Source organism: Gobius niger (genome assembly GCF_951799975.1).
Source record: "Gobius niger genome assembly, chromosome: 20".
Lineage (NCBI taxonomy): Eukaryota > Metazoa > Chordata > Actinopteri > Gobiiformes > Gobiidae > Gobius > Gobius niger.
Genome location: NC_136871.1, coordinates 15,913,038 through 15,927,965, shown reverse-complemented (window position 1 = coordinate 15,927,965; position 14,928 = coordinate 15,913,038). Strand labels below are relative to the sequence as shown.

The window sequence follows — 14,928 nt, the reverse complement described above, 5'->3', positions numbered from 1 at the left end:
CAAATTTCATACAATGAGAAACAAAGATGTTCCCTCTGGTCATCTTTGACAATACTCCAGGAGAAAATCAAGGTCATTCAAAACAAAAAGCAAAGGCCAACTGCTGGCTAAGAATAAAGTCTCAGTGCGGCATCATCCAAATGGACAGCTGCAGTTGTAAAGAAAATGTTCATTAAATTTTACAAGTACAATATACAAAGAAAATAGCATATTTAATTTAGTGCTTTCAGTTGAAAAATAGGACGCACTTATATTTAAATTAGAAAACTAGAATATAGTTCTTTACAAAAACAAATTACACTCTCCCACTACCAACTTTTGGGAGGGACCTCTGCTCTGTGTTGCTCTGGGTTCTGCGTCCTCTGCCGCGAAAGCCTCTACCCCGCAGAAATCGCCCGGGTACGCCAAACGTTTCCATGTTCAGCTTCTTCTCCTCAGCCCATGTGGTTCTCCTATACAGCGAGACATCTTAGTAATGATACATTCACAAACTGATGCAAACCAAACTGTGCAGGTCACCTGGGCTTAAGGTCTGAGGAGATGTTGTCAAAGAAGCACTTTGTCTTGTCATAATACTTATCTCCAACACCTTCCTTTTCCTGAAGGGTGGCTGGGCTGCTGTCAGGCTGCCCGGTTTCCACCTTCTCAACTATGGAGGAGAGAACATTACAGGTAAACATTTAGGGCAAGTTTAAAGCTGTAATCTAGACTGTCCATACATACCATCAACATCTTTTGTGAGATCATCCTTAAACTGAGCATTTGCAGTTTCAAAATCAAAGTCTGACTCAAACTGTAAGGTTGTGGTCTTCGAATCGTTTACCAAAAGCTGCCCTTTACTCCGGTTTCTGGATCTGCGGTTGGCTAAAGAAAGGCTCAATTAAGGGTTGTGACACGGAGTTTATACGAGGACAGCTTTGGTTAATGAGCTTGCATGTTTACCTTGTTTCTGGCGTCGTTTCTGGTTATCTGCAACTTGGATTGAAACCTTAGAGGAACTTGGTTGAGAAGATCGATCTGGGGAAGTGAAGCATTCATCTACAGCCGACTGCAACAGCTTAAAAAAAAAAAACAGATAAATTGCTGCCACCTACTAGACGGTACGTTTTCCTTCTGAGCCTGCGAGCCGTCCTGGTTTGAGCGCTGTCTGGGGCGGACCGGTGGTTTGCTCTGAGGTTGAACAGGACTCTTTACTTTCTTCTGACTTGCACTGGCTAGTGGCACCGTCTGCACAGCCTGTTCAACCATAGGGGCTCTTCTGGCGGGGAAGCCATGAAGACCTCAAGAAAGAAGGGAAAATAAGTGTTTGTGCTAAGAAATACAATACATATCAAGCTGCTTCTTTCGCAATGCTAGTTTCAAAAGGAAAAATGACCAATTAAAAATAATCGTGTAATCGTGGAGAATGTGCACAGCAATCTGGATAAACTACAGATAACACACCAAAGTTATGAATATACAGGCTGCAGTGTTTAGACATACCTAGTCCCAGAGCTGCGTTGTATTGCTGGTTCAGTAAAGTGCTGGCAGCAAGCTGATTGTAGGTGGGCATCACATCCCTGTATGGACTCCAGCGCGGATGAGGATACCCAGAGGAGCTTCCAAGAGAGGACTGAGGAAACAATGAACTTACTTTATGCACATGTGCACAGTATATTAGGCCAATGCAACAAGCAGAGCACAAGGCCAATCTAGCCAACGCACATGTCTATTGCTACACAAAAGACTCCTGACACAACAGTAGCACAGTACAAAGCTGTGGCAGGCACCTGTACAATGGCAGGATCACGTGGCAGTCCATGGTGCTGTTTGGGGGGTTCAGAGACGGTGATGTCCTTGATATCGCTTCCTCTGAAGATTATAAATTCATACACCTCGTCTTTTGGTGGCACTGGCCTGTCAGTGTGTCGGTCTTCGGTTCCATACGATTTCACTTGGGAGAAAAAAAACAATTAAGTAGGTATCAAACGACAAAGTTGAACCATGTCTACGTGAACTGTTTCTAGCGTGGCCTACCTTTGGCTAAAGCAACCGTGGACATGTCCGTGTCCACCGAAGACAGTATGCCCTCATAGCGGATCTGTGCTTTGGATATTAAACTTATTTTGCTGCCGATGTATGGGGTTCCTCCGCTACTCATGACTGCCCGAAAAAAACAGACTATGTCCTACAAATAAAACGCAATGAGAACACCCAACGATCCGCGTCAAGTGCAGAAACAGTGAGCAATTATAAGGCAGGTGTGCGCTTTATCAATGCGGTAATTGGGGTCAGCTGCGCCAGAGCTGGGTAGTAACGGAGTTTGGGAAATTCCACAGTTACCATGGAGATCCGCCATCTTTGCAGCTGTTAGAGCAGGGGTGCCCAAAGTGGGGCCCGCGGGCCAAATTTGGCCCGCCGAAACAATTAGGTTGGCCCGCCAGAGGGTGACCTACTTTTGCGCCGCATCTGGTTAATAACTCTCTCCCGTTCATTCTCAATGGCAAATATGGATGCAGTTCACTTTTTGTCCACCAGCGTCAAATTGGGGGGCGCTGTTTCACTCCTTTCGCAAAGTTTAAGGAAACACTGTTCTGGTGTCTTGGTGTTTATCAATCACAGAGCGTCGTAGCATCAACTTTCCCATTTTTCTAACTTTTTTTTTTGCAAAAATCGTTGACATCTATGACTTATAAAAGAATTTATGCTGAACTGACACCTTCAAAATGATATAATGTGACATTTTCTTTGACTTAAAGACATGAATGAGCTAAAGTCACTGTAGGTGCTGCAGGTACAGGTGGTGTTGTTTCCATTTTGCTCTATACACAATAATTGATTTTGTTCTACTAAAACTAAGCTTTTGTAGCATGTTAACCCCTTAACTCCCACCTGAACCGAGCACTTTTTCTCCAGTTTGGCTTTACCCCAATCCAAAAGCTTCTGGAAAAAAGCTGTGAAAATAGCAACAAAACTGAGACGAAAACAATGATGGAAATGAGACAAAAAAGTGAGAAAACATTGACAAAAAAGTGACAAAAAATTGATGAAAAAGTGGCAAAAATGTGACAAAAATGACAAAATAATGAGATAAAAGTTACAAAAATGAGTTGAATGCCCAACAAAAAGAATGATGGAAAAAAAAATCTGAGGGAAAAGATCCTCAGACGGGAGTTAAGAGGTTAATTGCATAGATTGAATTAAATGCAAAGGTATACCAAAAAAGAAAATAAAGTAACTTTTATTAGTTGCAGTTATATGTTTCACGCTTGACATCGCCGTGTTTGGCCCACGACCCACAGGCACTTTTTCATTTTGGCCCTCCGAGACAAAAAGTTTGGGCACCCCTGTGTTAGAGTATATTTCTATAGACCATTAGCTAAAGACAGCCTAATGTGATGTCATATCGCTAAGCATTATGGGATTAGCAGCAATTGTAAACTAATGGAGATTTTAAAAGTAAAAATACTGGAGTTATTGTTCACATTAAAACACTTGGACCCCACAGTGTGATAAATGTATTTACCAGCAGTGACTCAACAGCTAAGGAGCTGTTCCACGTGTTTTTTCTCCACTTTTTATACTGTTTTTAGCTAATGTTAGTCAATGGAAATGTATGCTAACAGCTGCAAAGATGGCCGATCTCCATGGTAACTGTGGAATTTCCCGAACTCTATAAAAAGTATAGAAAAGCTTTGGAGCTCCGTTATTGCTGGTATGCATCAAACGCACTATGGTGTTCAAGTGTTTTAATGTGAACAACAACTCCAGTATTTTCACTTTTATCTCCAAATCTCCATTAGTTTACAACAATTGCTGCTAATCCCATAATGCTTAGCGGCTTATCATTTGGAGTAACTGTATTCAGGTAGGCTAGCTGGGACGATCCACTTTTGTCACGATCCAATACTCAGGGGCCGATCCGATACGCATTGCGATACAGTAGGAGTAACAAGTGATGTGTTTACCCTAGAATGTTTAAAAAGTCATGGGACCAAAGTTTATAAACCAAATGCCATTTGACATTTACTGTGTTTAGATTAAAAAGTGCATTAACACAAAATGTAACAGTGTGGTGTAACTTTTACTGAAAAACAAATGTATGATAAAACATGCTGCCAAACACAAGTATTGAAAGTATTGCGATACTTGGTTTTGCAGCACAAAGTATTGCGATCCAAGTCCGATCCGATGTTTTGTCCCAGCCCTAGTTACTTTTTCATTGAGGGTATATAGATTTGCTTTCTGAAAATTATTAGGCCTTATTTCAGTTTCATTTGCATAACATTTGTAAGAAAGGAAGAAAGAAATGCCTTTTGCATTCCTAAGTATGCATGAATATAATGCAAATCAAATCGAAAAGTGTTCATAATACAGTACTGGACAAAGTAACGGGATACGTTGCAAAATACAGCACAGTATTCAGTAATTAAATATGTCAAAGTACTCTTCTCAACACTCTTAAAGGCACTTTCAGACCAAACGCGTCTTCGACAAGGGAGAAAATAAATGAACGCATTAGCCATTTCTGACCATCTGGTTGCAGAATTTCAAGATATTTTTGTGTGGTGTCCTCTTTTTTTTTTAAACTTTTTTTTCAACTTCCTATTCCAGCAGTGTGGACTGTCAACAGTACACTAGAGTCAGCTGAGGAGAGTAGAACAGCTCTGTTAAACGGAGGGTGTGGCGCCCTCAATCGCCTCTTTACAACAACTTCACTTGGTGGCCAAAACATTGCAGCCATCTTGCACAGCTTATAGACAGCGATAAAACTGTAAAATTCTGATTATTAGCCCGTTGTAAACTGAACTCTCACACCCAAAATCCATTCGCGTTTTGATTTAACAACTCGTCATTTATCAACAACGCATAAACTCGTGGACAGAGCTGAGAACTTTGACGAAATCGGGTAATCTCCGACACGATGCTGTTCGTTGTCGAGCATCCCGTGGAATGACAGCTGAAGCCATTGGTACCGCCTTTTACGCCGCGTCTCGGCCAATCAGAGCGCCCCAAACTCCCTGCTCTGGGCCGTCCGGACGAGGAGCGCATGCGCACGTCAACGGGCAACTACCTCACTTCTCACAAGCTCGCAGAAGTGTGAAGATGGCGGTTTGCTCCGACCCGATGGATAAGCTTTTTTTTACTTTCAGAGGTGAATAAAGGTGTTGCCTGTGCTCAGCTGCAACATGTAGAGTCCCCAGATGTTGTTCTTGTGCAGTGGTAGCGCTGTATTAAAGAGACAACCGGTTATTACATAGTTATAGTTCCGGGACAAGGGGTAATGCGAGCTAATGTCCAGCTGAGACTTGGTCATTGCTAAAGCAGGTATGCTCTAACTACTGATGTTGTTTACCTCTTTATTTCTCTTTCTTTTAAGTACGGACTACAAGCATCAGCAGTGACAGAACATACTGGCGGAGTATTGCCTCTTCAACACATTTCTGCACCTTCAAGCCAACTTAAAGTGCAGGGGGGCTGTTAATAACCAGTCCCCATGGTTAAACTATGGACGCACCGAAGAGCAGCGCGGACTCCTCTGGACACGACCCTGGCAAACCACTTGTTGTCAGTGGCAGTGTAACTTCTCTGCCCGCTCCCCAGGGGAAAAGTGACTCATTATCAGTGCACACTTTGAATGGGAGCCAAACTATGAACTCTCACAAATCAGGAAGCGCTTCCCCTCTGGTGGGAACCACAGTGACAAGTGGCTCTGGTAACAGCAGCAGCACATCAGTCAACACCGGCCCACTGACTAAAGCGCTGCCCACACCTAATAGCGTTATTCAGACGTCTCCCTTGAACTCTCAGACTCAAGCTGGCAACCAGGCAGCGGGGCCCACTGTGACACTTGTTAGACCACCTATGCACATAGTAGCGCTCAATGGGAACAACAATGGAAGCCCTGCAGTTGTTACTTCAACAGGTATCAGTCTACAAACTCCATTGGTAAACAGCAGCCCGGATCCCAATTCTGTGCCTGTCAGCACTGGCTCCACTGTAATCAAGCAGGAGCCCACCACAACAATAATACAGTCCCCACCACCCCATCAGCAGGCAGTCAGTCCACGGACACCTGTCTCTACCAGTCCAGGTGGGGTACGGACTCTGACACCTCAGATGTTGGCACCAAGAATGCCCCAGCCTACCCCTGGACAGCCCAGTGTACATAATATCCAACTCCCACCAGGTGAGAAAATGCACTATTTAATAGATTCCTTCACGCATGGACTACATCCAAAAGCAATTACTGTTTGGAAGATTTAGTTATGTTTTTTATAGATTTTGCCACATGCCAATGCAAAATATGCAAAGCCTGTTGCTCAGATTCACTGACAAACTGTGTTGTACAATATGAAACACTGATACAGTAGGTCTATTGCAAAAACCTTTGACAATTGGGATCTAAGTCTCTCAGGCTCCATTGTCCACTGTTGTTTATTGTCATATGCACCATGTGATGGTGAAATGCATATATGAGAAATACAGTTTATACATTTATAATACAGTTAGTATTGACGTTAGAGCTCTACAGGGTGTAAATGTTTATAAAAATATTCATTGTATTTATTAATTTATTTGATCGGGACGACGTATATTAAGCAACATTTGTACTTAAACTGTAAATGTCAGATTAAAGAAAAGCTGTTAATTTACATTTGTAGTCCCGGCGCAGGTCACACAAGCAATACAATGTATAAAGGAATACAAAACACCACATACAAATTACATTTTACTTTAATTTGTGCATTGTTTAGAAAGTATTCAAACAGTGGAAGAAGGAAAACAAAGAATCGGACCAGGGTTGGGCCCTTTTCAATTTCTTTGTTTTTAATGTTTCATTTAATCAATTATACAGTACCAATGGCCAGTTAGTACAGTGGTTCCCAACCTTTTTTGTCAGGCTTCCCTAAAGGTGTTTATTTATTCTGCGAGCATCCCCTGACTCCAAAATCCTGCCAAAAGTTTTCAAATCTGCTAAACTCAGATTCATTTTTAGGCTTGTGTTATGTTCAAAATGGAGCTAAATAACAAATTTAAAGCATTTACTGAAAATCATTTAAGTGATTTTCCTTACAGTACCCTGACAGTACCCTGTCTGCGAAGTGCTCAAGAGCCCTCCTTCCAGTGACTAACCTCGCCTTGTTGGTTACTAAATTAACCAAAGTATTTTGTTCATGTGATGGTAAACTAAGTAGGCCTGCATCTGTTCATTAGGCTTGAATAAAAAAGTACTTTGTGTCTGACCCCCTCCAGGGATGGTGCTGGTGCGCAGTGAGAGTGGGCAGCTGCTGATGATTCCTCAGCAGGCACTCGCCCAGATGCAGGCCCAGGCCCAGGGCAGCCTGGCTCCGCGGGCTGCCACTCCAACAAACATGCAAACCCCTGGACAAGTAAGACACACAACCTTAACACTGGCAACTAGGACATGTTGCATTCTCACCATCTTTCGGCTCAACACCTGCAGATGTACCTTTTTGTTTCACTATATGTAATAATGTGTCTGCAATTACATTATCTTTCTCTCAAACCCTTGGAGCGAACAATAAGACAATACGATAAAGAAAGCAATCTCTGCTGCTCTTCTGCTCCACTGGTCACAGAAGGAATTTGTCGTTGCAGTATGTTCAAAGTAACTTTAAAATGGTTGCAAAGAAACAAAATAAAGCTGATGAAATGGCTCAGCCACGACCTATTGGAGAGTAGTGAGTCCAAATCAACCCTTTATGATTTGTCAGTTAGACTGGGCTAAAATCACAAGTGAGCAATGCACAGGTACACATGCACATATTCCAGGACGCCATGTCATAAATTCTGTTGGATACTCAATGGGAGAGACACAGGAAAGAAGTCTGCAAACAGAAAATCTCCAAATGTTGAACCTGATCGTTATTGAGAGGTGATTTGGTTCACAGATCTGTCACATTCATCTTATGGCTGAAAGTCCTTTCATCTGACCAACATCAAGCACCTCATTGTGAACATTGGCACCCTTTATGAGACAGCAATTTGACCTTAGTTCATATGTGCTGAGAGAGCAGATGTTGAACTTTGTGACTGTTTTAGTTTTGATAATTCAGCATTTTGGCCATTACCATAGTTACCACAATAGAATTCTCAGCTGCCCACCACTTCAATGTTGCGATGTCATGTGAATTCATACATTTAATGAATGTACATTTTCTATAGATGCCAGGAAATGCTGTCATCACTCGACCAATGGCTCCCAGCACGGTCATTAGACCAGGATGCTCTGTGCCAACTTCACTCCCAAAAACCACCACTCTGCACAGACCCCCTATTCTTCAGGTACAGGACAGCGTTCATAATGACACGTTGGACAACAAACTGACCCAGTTTTGTTGTCACTATTTTGTTTATGTTCAATCAGCTTTTGCATAGTTTTTGTAGTTTAAAAATCTTAATTTTGCTATGCTTTCTGTTGTCTTGCCTCAAATACAATCTAGTTTAAAGAATGGTATTTGCCCCTCTTTTCTCCCCAGAGTGCAGCTGGTTCTGCAGTGCCAGGACTGACCCCCAGACCAACTGGACCCACGGTTACCTCACTAACATATAGCAAAGTATGTGTCTATATGTCTATATGTCTATACGGCATATGTTTGTGCTTTTTTATTTGATTTTGCCATTGCACTCTTGTCAGGAAACAATGGAAAATGTGAACAAATGTAAGAACTTCCTGTCTACATTAATAAAACTGGCATCTACTGGGAAGCAGTCGCTTGAGACAGCAGCATGTGTCAGAGAATTAGTTAAGGATCTTCTGGTGAGTGCGTTCACAAAGAGGCTGACAGTACAAAAACAGCAAAGATACTGTACTATTTTAACACATGTGAAATACATTTGTTATTCCAGGAGGGCAGACTGGAAGCTGAAGAATTCACCAGCAGACTGTACAAAGAGTTAAACTCCTCACCCCAACCTTACCTAGTGCCTTTTCTCAAGGTACACTATTCCACTTTCCGAACACAGTGCATTTATTGATTCTAGAAAATAAATAGATTGTGTTGTGCACAGAGGAGTCTCCCGGCTTTGAGACAGCTAACTCCAGACTCTTCAGCCTTTATACAGCAGAGCCAGCTTCCTCAGACCAGTTCTGTTGCAGCCACCACAGCCTCCACAGTGATTCTCAGCAGCCCCGGGCCCCGCGTCACCACAACTATTGCCAGGCCCCTTCTGCAGCAAGGTGCCCCCAAACCAGGACAGGCCCCCTCCCTGGTAAACTACATAGGCCATAGTCACGCTGGATTGACATTCAATAAAACACTGGAGTTACAATGTGTTTGGCTGTAGGTTCTCCAGACTCCACAGCAGAGAGCTATGGTGAGACCTCAGGTAACTCTACCCGCCATGGTAGGGCTCAGGAATCCGGCGCCAAGCCGAATAATGCTGGGGCAGCAGCAGGTTCATCTTAAAGAGCTGCAACCAGGTGAGCACTTTTATAATGTATTTGTGCACTGCACATTCGTTCAACATACAACTTGTGCTACTTTTCTATATTTTAATTTCAATTGCTACTGTCATCTGGCTGCTACTCCTGTACAATGGGTGTCACAACTGGGCTTTCGGACCAGTTTTTTTCAGTCTCCACCTAAATTCGCCCAAATTGCTGTTGGTAGAAATGTTTCCTGCATTACCCTTGTAATTTGATTAAAGGGGAGGTGGAGAACAGACCACAGTAAAACTGCTACATTAACCAATTTACAGAAACAGCTGCAAATATGACTTCCTTATGATGAGTTACAACAAATCAGTCACTGCCAGCCTGTGGCCCTTTGCTTCATATATTTTTCAATAAAATCCCGTCCTAAAGTGTTCTAGGCCTGGTAGATGATGAGCAAAACAGAAAGAAATGACATGCACATCCAAAGTAAATTGACTTGCTTCCAGAAATTATCTTATCTTATCGTGTAAAATGTAAAAATAAAAAAAGAAACATTTTCATTTTCGACACAGTGTGACATTGTAGGCCGGGTTCCCTTCTTCAAGTCGATGTTGAAACATTGATAAGTCTCATTGAAGGAAGTCATTGTGTTTCATTGTATTGTGCCAGTTTCACTTAGGTGAGAACTTTCTAAACATGTTCCCTCCACAGCGCTGACTCTGGCTCAAAGAAACAAGATGAGAGAGGCTGGTGGCACATTCAAGTGAGTCCAACACTTATTGTATTCGTCATATTTCTGGGAAAAAAAGAACAATGCTCATCATGTCTATAAGAGTTTTTCTTTGAAGCACTTTGGACTCCCTTGGTGTCGTTGTAAAGTGCGTTATAAATAAACTTTGATTGATTTCACAACCAAGTAAAAAAAAAAGAAGCATGTGAAACACTTTCTTTGTCTTTGTATTTTTTCTTCAAGATTTAAGAAGTTTGACTGATATTAACCGGTGACCTTTTCGTCCATTTTCTTTCCAGAGATGATGATGACATCAATGATGTGGCCTCCATGGCTGGAGTAAACCTAACAGAAGAAAGTGCTAACATCCTGGCAACTAATTCGGGGCTGGTGGGAGCAGTGACACATTCCTGTGAGGATGAGGCGTTTCTCTCCTGTGCTTTACTACAGAGGAGGATGTTGGAGATTGGTGCGGTTGTATGACACTTTTAACAATATACATGGCTCTGCCTTTCAATCTTCAAAAACCCAGTGCCTTTTCTCTTCAGGTAGGAGACATGGAGTGACGGATCTTGGCGCGGAGGTGGTGAAGTTAGTGTCTCACGCCACTCAACAGCACCTGAGAAATCTGCTTGAAAAGGTTACTCTAGTAGCTCAGCAGAAAAACATTAGCTTTAAGGTTTGTGCATGGTATTACTGAAAACTGCATGCCAGAATTGTTGCAATAAATCTTTAGTAATACCGCCCTCTGTTGGTAGGATGATGACAACTACGAGCAGTGTAGTGATGTTCGTGCCCAGCTCAAGTTCTTTGAGCAGCTGGACCAGTTAGAAAAGCAGCGGAAGGAGGACCAGGAGAGAGAGATCCTCCTAAAGGCAGCTAAGGTAATGCTCTGCACATGTTTTTCTCATTAGTGAATAAGCTTATAGAGTTATATTGTTACACTTAGGTCACATTTTTGAAAAGATAAAAAATAGTGACGATAACTTGCAAGAACTTCAGTCAAGTCATACTGTTTTTATTTTTTGTTACTCTATAATTTATTTTTAGATTAAATATCCACACAAACAAACAGAAAGTTTGTAAAAAGTAAGGAATCGTGTTTTCAAAGTTATCTGTTTTTGATTCACTCACACCACCATCACTTGAATGATCATATTTGTTTTTGTTTTTTCAGTCGCGTGCTCGACAAGAGGACCCAGAGCAACTGCGGCTGAAACAGAAGGCAAAAGAGGTAAATTACAGAATCACTTTCCTCTTGGGCCTGATACTGAGCACGGTTATGTTAAACATCCATTTTGTTCAAATGTTGTAGATGCAGCAGCAGGAGCTTGCTCAGATGAGACAGAGGGAGGCCAACCTGACAGCCTTGGCAGCCATTGGCCCCAGAAAGAAGAGGAAGATCGGGGACAGTTCTTCTTCCACCGCTGCATCAGAGGTATGACTTCTGTAATAATATTCTGTAGAACTGTGGCGTTAAGGTGGACTAATCATTCCACATTTGCAGACGGTTTTCTTTTATTCAATATGTCTTCTTGTTTAAAAAATAGTTCAAAAGGTTCTTTAGGACAGTCGCTAGGTATAACAAAATAAAATGTTTAAATACCTTTCGTCCGACTGGGAATTTTACTTCCGTCTTCCTCAGAGGCGTCTCTTATCAGCTGTTCTTCCCAGGCGGTTACTGAAGAAGTGAGTCCCATGTGTGGGGCAGGGTAAAGGCGCCCTCATCTCTCATTCCTTGCTTTCTGATCTCAACTGCCTCCCGGATCCAGCGCTTGTATTTGAGAGAACCTTTTAAACAAGATATGAGGACATAGAGAGTGAAAGAGTGGAGGGGAAACGGCTATATTTTGCTAAATTTGAAGGTTAACGGCAATAAATCAGCAAGAATGCATTGCTGTACGTTCAGCAACAGCACCTACACATTTTCCACTTAAAGCTTGGTTCCATTAGTGCCACCCAGACAGCTCTCAATGCAATAATATACATATGGTGCAGTATGAAATGCAGTATTGCTTTTCAAAGTGTATGTAGCATCAAATCCTTACCAGTGTTTTTCTTCCCATAATGCTTTGCAGGGCTCTGGAACAGGCTCGTCCCTGTCTGGCGGAGCCTCTGCAGCCGGCTCCAGACCCACACGGCAGCGCATCACACGCGTCAATCTCAGGGACCTGCTCTTCTGTTTGGAGAACGAGAGATTTACCAGTCGCTCCCATTTCCTCTACAAGGGCTTTCTCAAATAGACTTGATGTCAGAGAGGAGACGGAGAGGGACGTGAAGAACTCCCGCCCTGCGTCGAGTGACTCTCATAATAATAATGACAAGGAGGAGAGTGCAGTCTGTACCCAATGCCCTGAGACACTTCCCTCCCTCCTCGCTCCACTTCCCTTTATTTTCTTTAAGACATTGATTTGCAACTTGTTTCTAAGTGCTAAAATAGATTCTATGTTTTTATGAGGAAAGATTTTATATGAATAAGTGACTTACTGTATAATTATGCACTGTAATGAGTACAGTTTATTTTTTTGATAATTTTTATGTGCATTAGGTTTAAACAAAAAAGAAAATCAAGACATTTATTTTATGACAAAAAAAAAACATCCATTTTAAATTTTGTCGACAAATTATTCAATAAGTTAAGGCTTAAACTGTGTAACCTACTGAGTTGCCTTCCTAACGATGAATAAGCCATAGAGTCATCATTAAGCAATTAACCCTGCTTTAACTAAGAAGCAGTAGCTTGTGCTTTGCTATACGTCATCTCTGATCACTTTACTTGATTGTTTTCATTGTATTTATTTACAAAATATGTAGTTATTTATTGAAAGAAGATAGCAGTTCCTTCGTGCACGTATTAGGCTGACTGAAATGAAATCAAGATATTGCAAGTATGATGAGGAACTAGTGTTTTTATGAGTACGACATAGTTTTTAAGTGATAGTGCCACAATTGGTTATTCACACCTGGATTTATTTTTATTGTTTGAATCTGTTATGTTAGGTGCATTTGAAGTAATCATAACTGATCTAATAATAGCAACAAATAATTGAAACAATAATATACAGATGATAGCAAAATAATACATGTAATACATCAGACAGATTTGAATTAATTCAGAATAAAATTTATTATTTATTATAAAACGTTATCGCTATGTTGCATAGTGTTTTTCCCTCACTTTGGAGTGCTCACAGAATACACTGACTTCACTTTATTAAAGAAAGCCTCTTCATACAGGTACAGTCTTGTATTTCACCTCAGTGTTGCTCTAACGCGGCTCCTTTTTAACCAAGTTCTGATTTAACTGGTCATTCTCATCTTTCTTACTGTGTGATTTCATAGCGTGTTTTTACTTTGCTTTTACAGCAATACAATTGTGTTTATATAAAAATGTAGTTTGACACAAAATTATTGTAGAAACATTTTACAAGGCTCTTACTCTGCATTGTATAATGCTTTATCAATATGTACCTAAAATGTAATCTATTTTTATAGCTGGCCACCGTCACATGTTTACTTTTTAGATAATTACACCTGATGATTCTTACTCGCTTCTGTCTTGATGTGCTACTGAACTCCTTCAATTTTTATGTTTTGAATTGGAGATTCTTCTTGTACATTTGTAAATGTTAACTAAAGTTTTACACAAATTTGTATAGAATTGAGAATTTACAGCCACAGTCAAAAGTCAAAGCAGTTTCTCTATTAAAACAATGAATAAATATTGATTTTACAATAACTACTAAGTAATGTTGTGAAGCCGAACTGATGGATTTTTGTTGTAGAATTAATTTGGTCAAGATATTGGACTTTTATTTTCAATTTTTCAAACGCTTGTATTTACTCAATACATAATTACTTTTCATGATTGTTAGACTTTTCAAAGGTGATTCTCAGACAGGAGCTCACTCTTAATGGAGGATTGTGTAGTACTTTATAGAGACCCAAAGTAGTATTACAATTTCTTACAGCCCACTACTCACTCGTCGCTCACAAACACAAAGCAGTAACTATTACAAGATACTTCTGTTTTCAGAGCAGAAGCATAAGTGCCACCAATCACACAAGCACACAGACAGTTACAGGTGGGTAAAGAGTTTGGTTGCACATAAGAACAGCAAACCCTTCTTCTCATCATGTTCATCATCAATAGAATAAGGATGGTTGAGATTGGATGATCTCAGAAACATTTTGCTCAAACATACAAACCTGTCCAATATTGTTCTTTGACATATTTGGTATTTTACACATACGCGCCACGCCTGATTTCTCATGTGGTGAATGGTTGCTTGGGAAGAAAGTATGTAGTTGAAACTGCCATTATTACCACTGGTGCTTTTCTGTTAGTTTTGGATATGCAGCTAACCAATATAAAACTGCTGCAGGACCACAGAATACTAACATTGGATACTTTCCCAAGCAAGTCTACATTCTCACTCACTTTACAAACTCAAAGGGGTGATCAAATGTGCCTGCCTAATATCCCAGACAGCCTCTCCAACCGCTTCTGATAACTCTGATGTTTCTGTCAATTTTGTGCTGATGTGCAATCCACTTGGGGGCAGCATTGCATAGCTAGTTTCTGAAGGGTTTGTTGTAAGGCTATAGAGCAGGCAGCAACGCAGCCTTCAAAAATATGCTGCACATCTCCCCCATTACTACACCCATTCACTGATAATATAAATGAGTTCTTGACAGAATCTCGAACTTAAAGCTCACGCAGCACATAGAATGAGTCGAGCTGTTGAGCTGCCGTTCCCACGGGCATAAGATATTCCCAATTCTCTACAGCAGACTCTTCACATTGTTGCACAGT

General features: G+C 41.1%; 2 protein-coding genes across 2 annotated transcripts; one reads left to right on the top strand and one right to left on the bottom strand.

Moving 5' to 3' along the window:
• Positions 1–15: 15 nt before the first annotated feature.
• Positions 16–2,287, bottom strand: LOC306979435 (protein LSM14 homolog B-like). The gene is made up of 8 exons (XM_079578387.1): positions 2,017–2,287; positions 1,770–1,933; positions 1,483–1,612; positions 1,095–1,280; positions 943–1,017; positions 724–864; positions 520–649; positions 16–452 (listed from the first exon to the last, which is right to left on the bottom strand). Exons 1-8 carry the CDS (start codon positions 2,138–2,140, stop codon positions 296–298), a joined length of 1,107 nt encoding a protein of 368 aa, XP_079434513.1. The 5' UTR covers positions 2,141–2,287; the 3' UTR covers positions 16–295.
• Positions 2,288–4,575: 2,288 nt separating this feature from the next.
• On the top strand, positions 4,576–13,782 carry taf4a (TAF4A RNA polymerase II, TATA box binding protein (TBP)-associated factor). The gene is made up of 16 exons (XM_079578683.1): positions 4,576–5,134; positions 5,360–6,169; positions 7,237–7,373; positions 8,170–8,289; positions 8,484–8,561; positions 8,642–8,764; positions 8,854–8,943; positions 9,016–9,216; positions 9,292–9,427; positions 10,094–10,145; positions 10,412–10,581; positions 10,661–10,791; positions 10,871–10,996; positions 11,290–11,346; positions 11,428–11,550; positions 12,191–13,782. The coding sequence occupies exons 2-16, from the start codon at positions 5,488–5,490 to the stop codon at positions 12,353–12,355; spliced, it is 2,391 nt and encodes a 796-aa protein (XP_079434809.1). The 5' UTR covers positions 4,576–5,134; positions 5,360–5,487; the 3' UTR covers positions 12,356–13,782.
• The last annotated feature ends 1,146 nt before the right edge of the window (positions 13,783–14,928 follow it).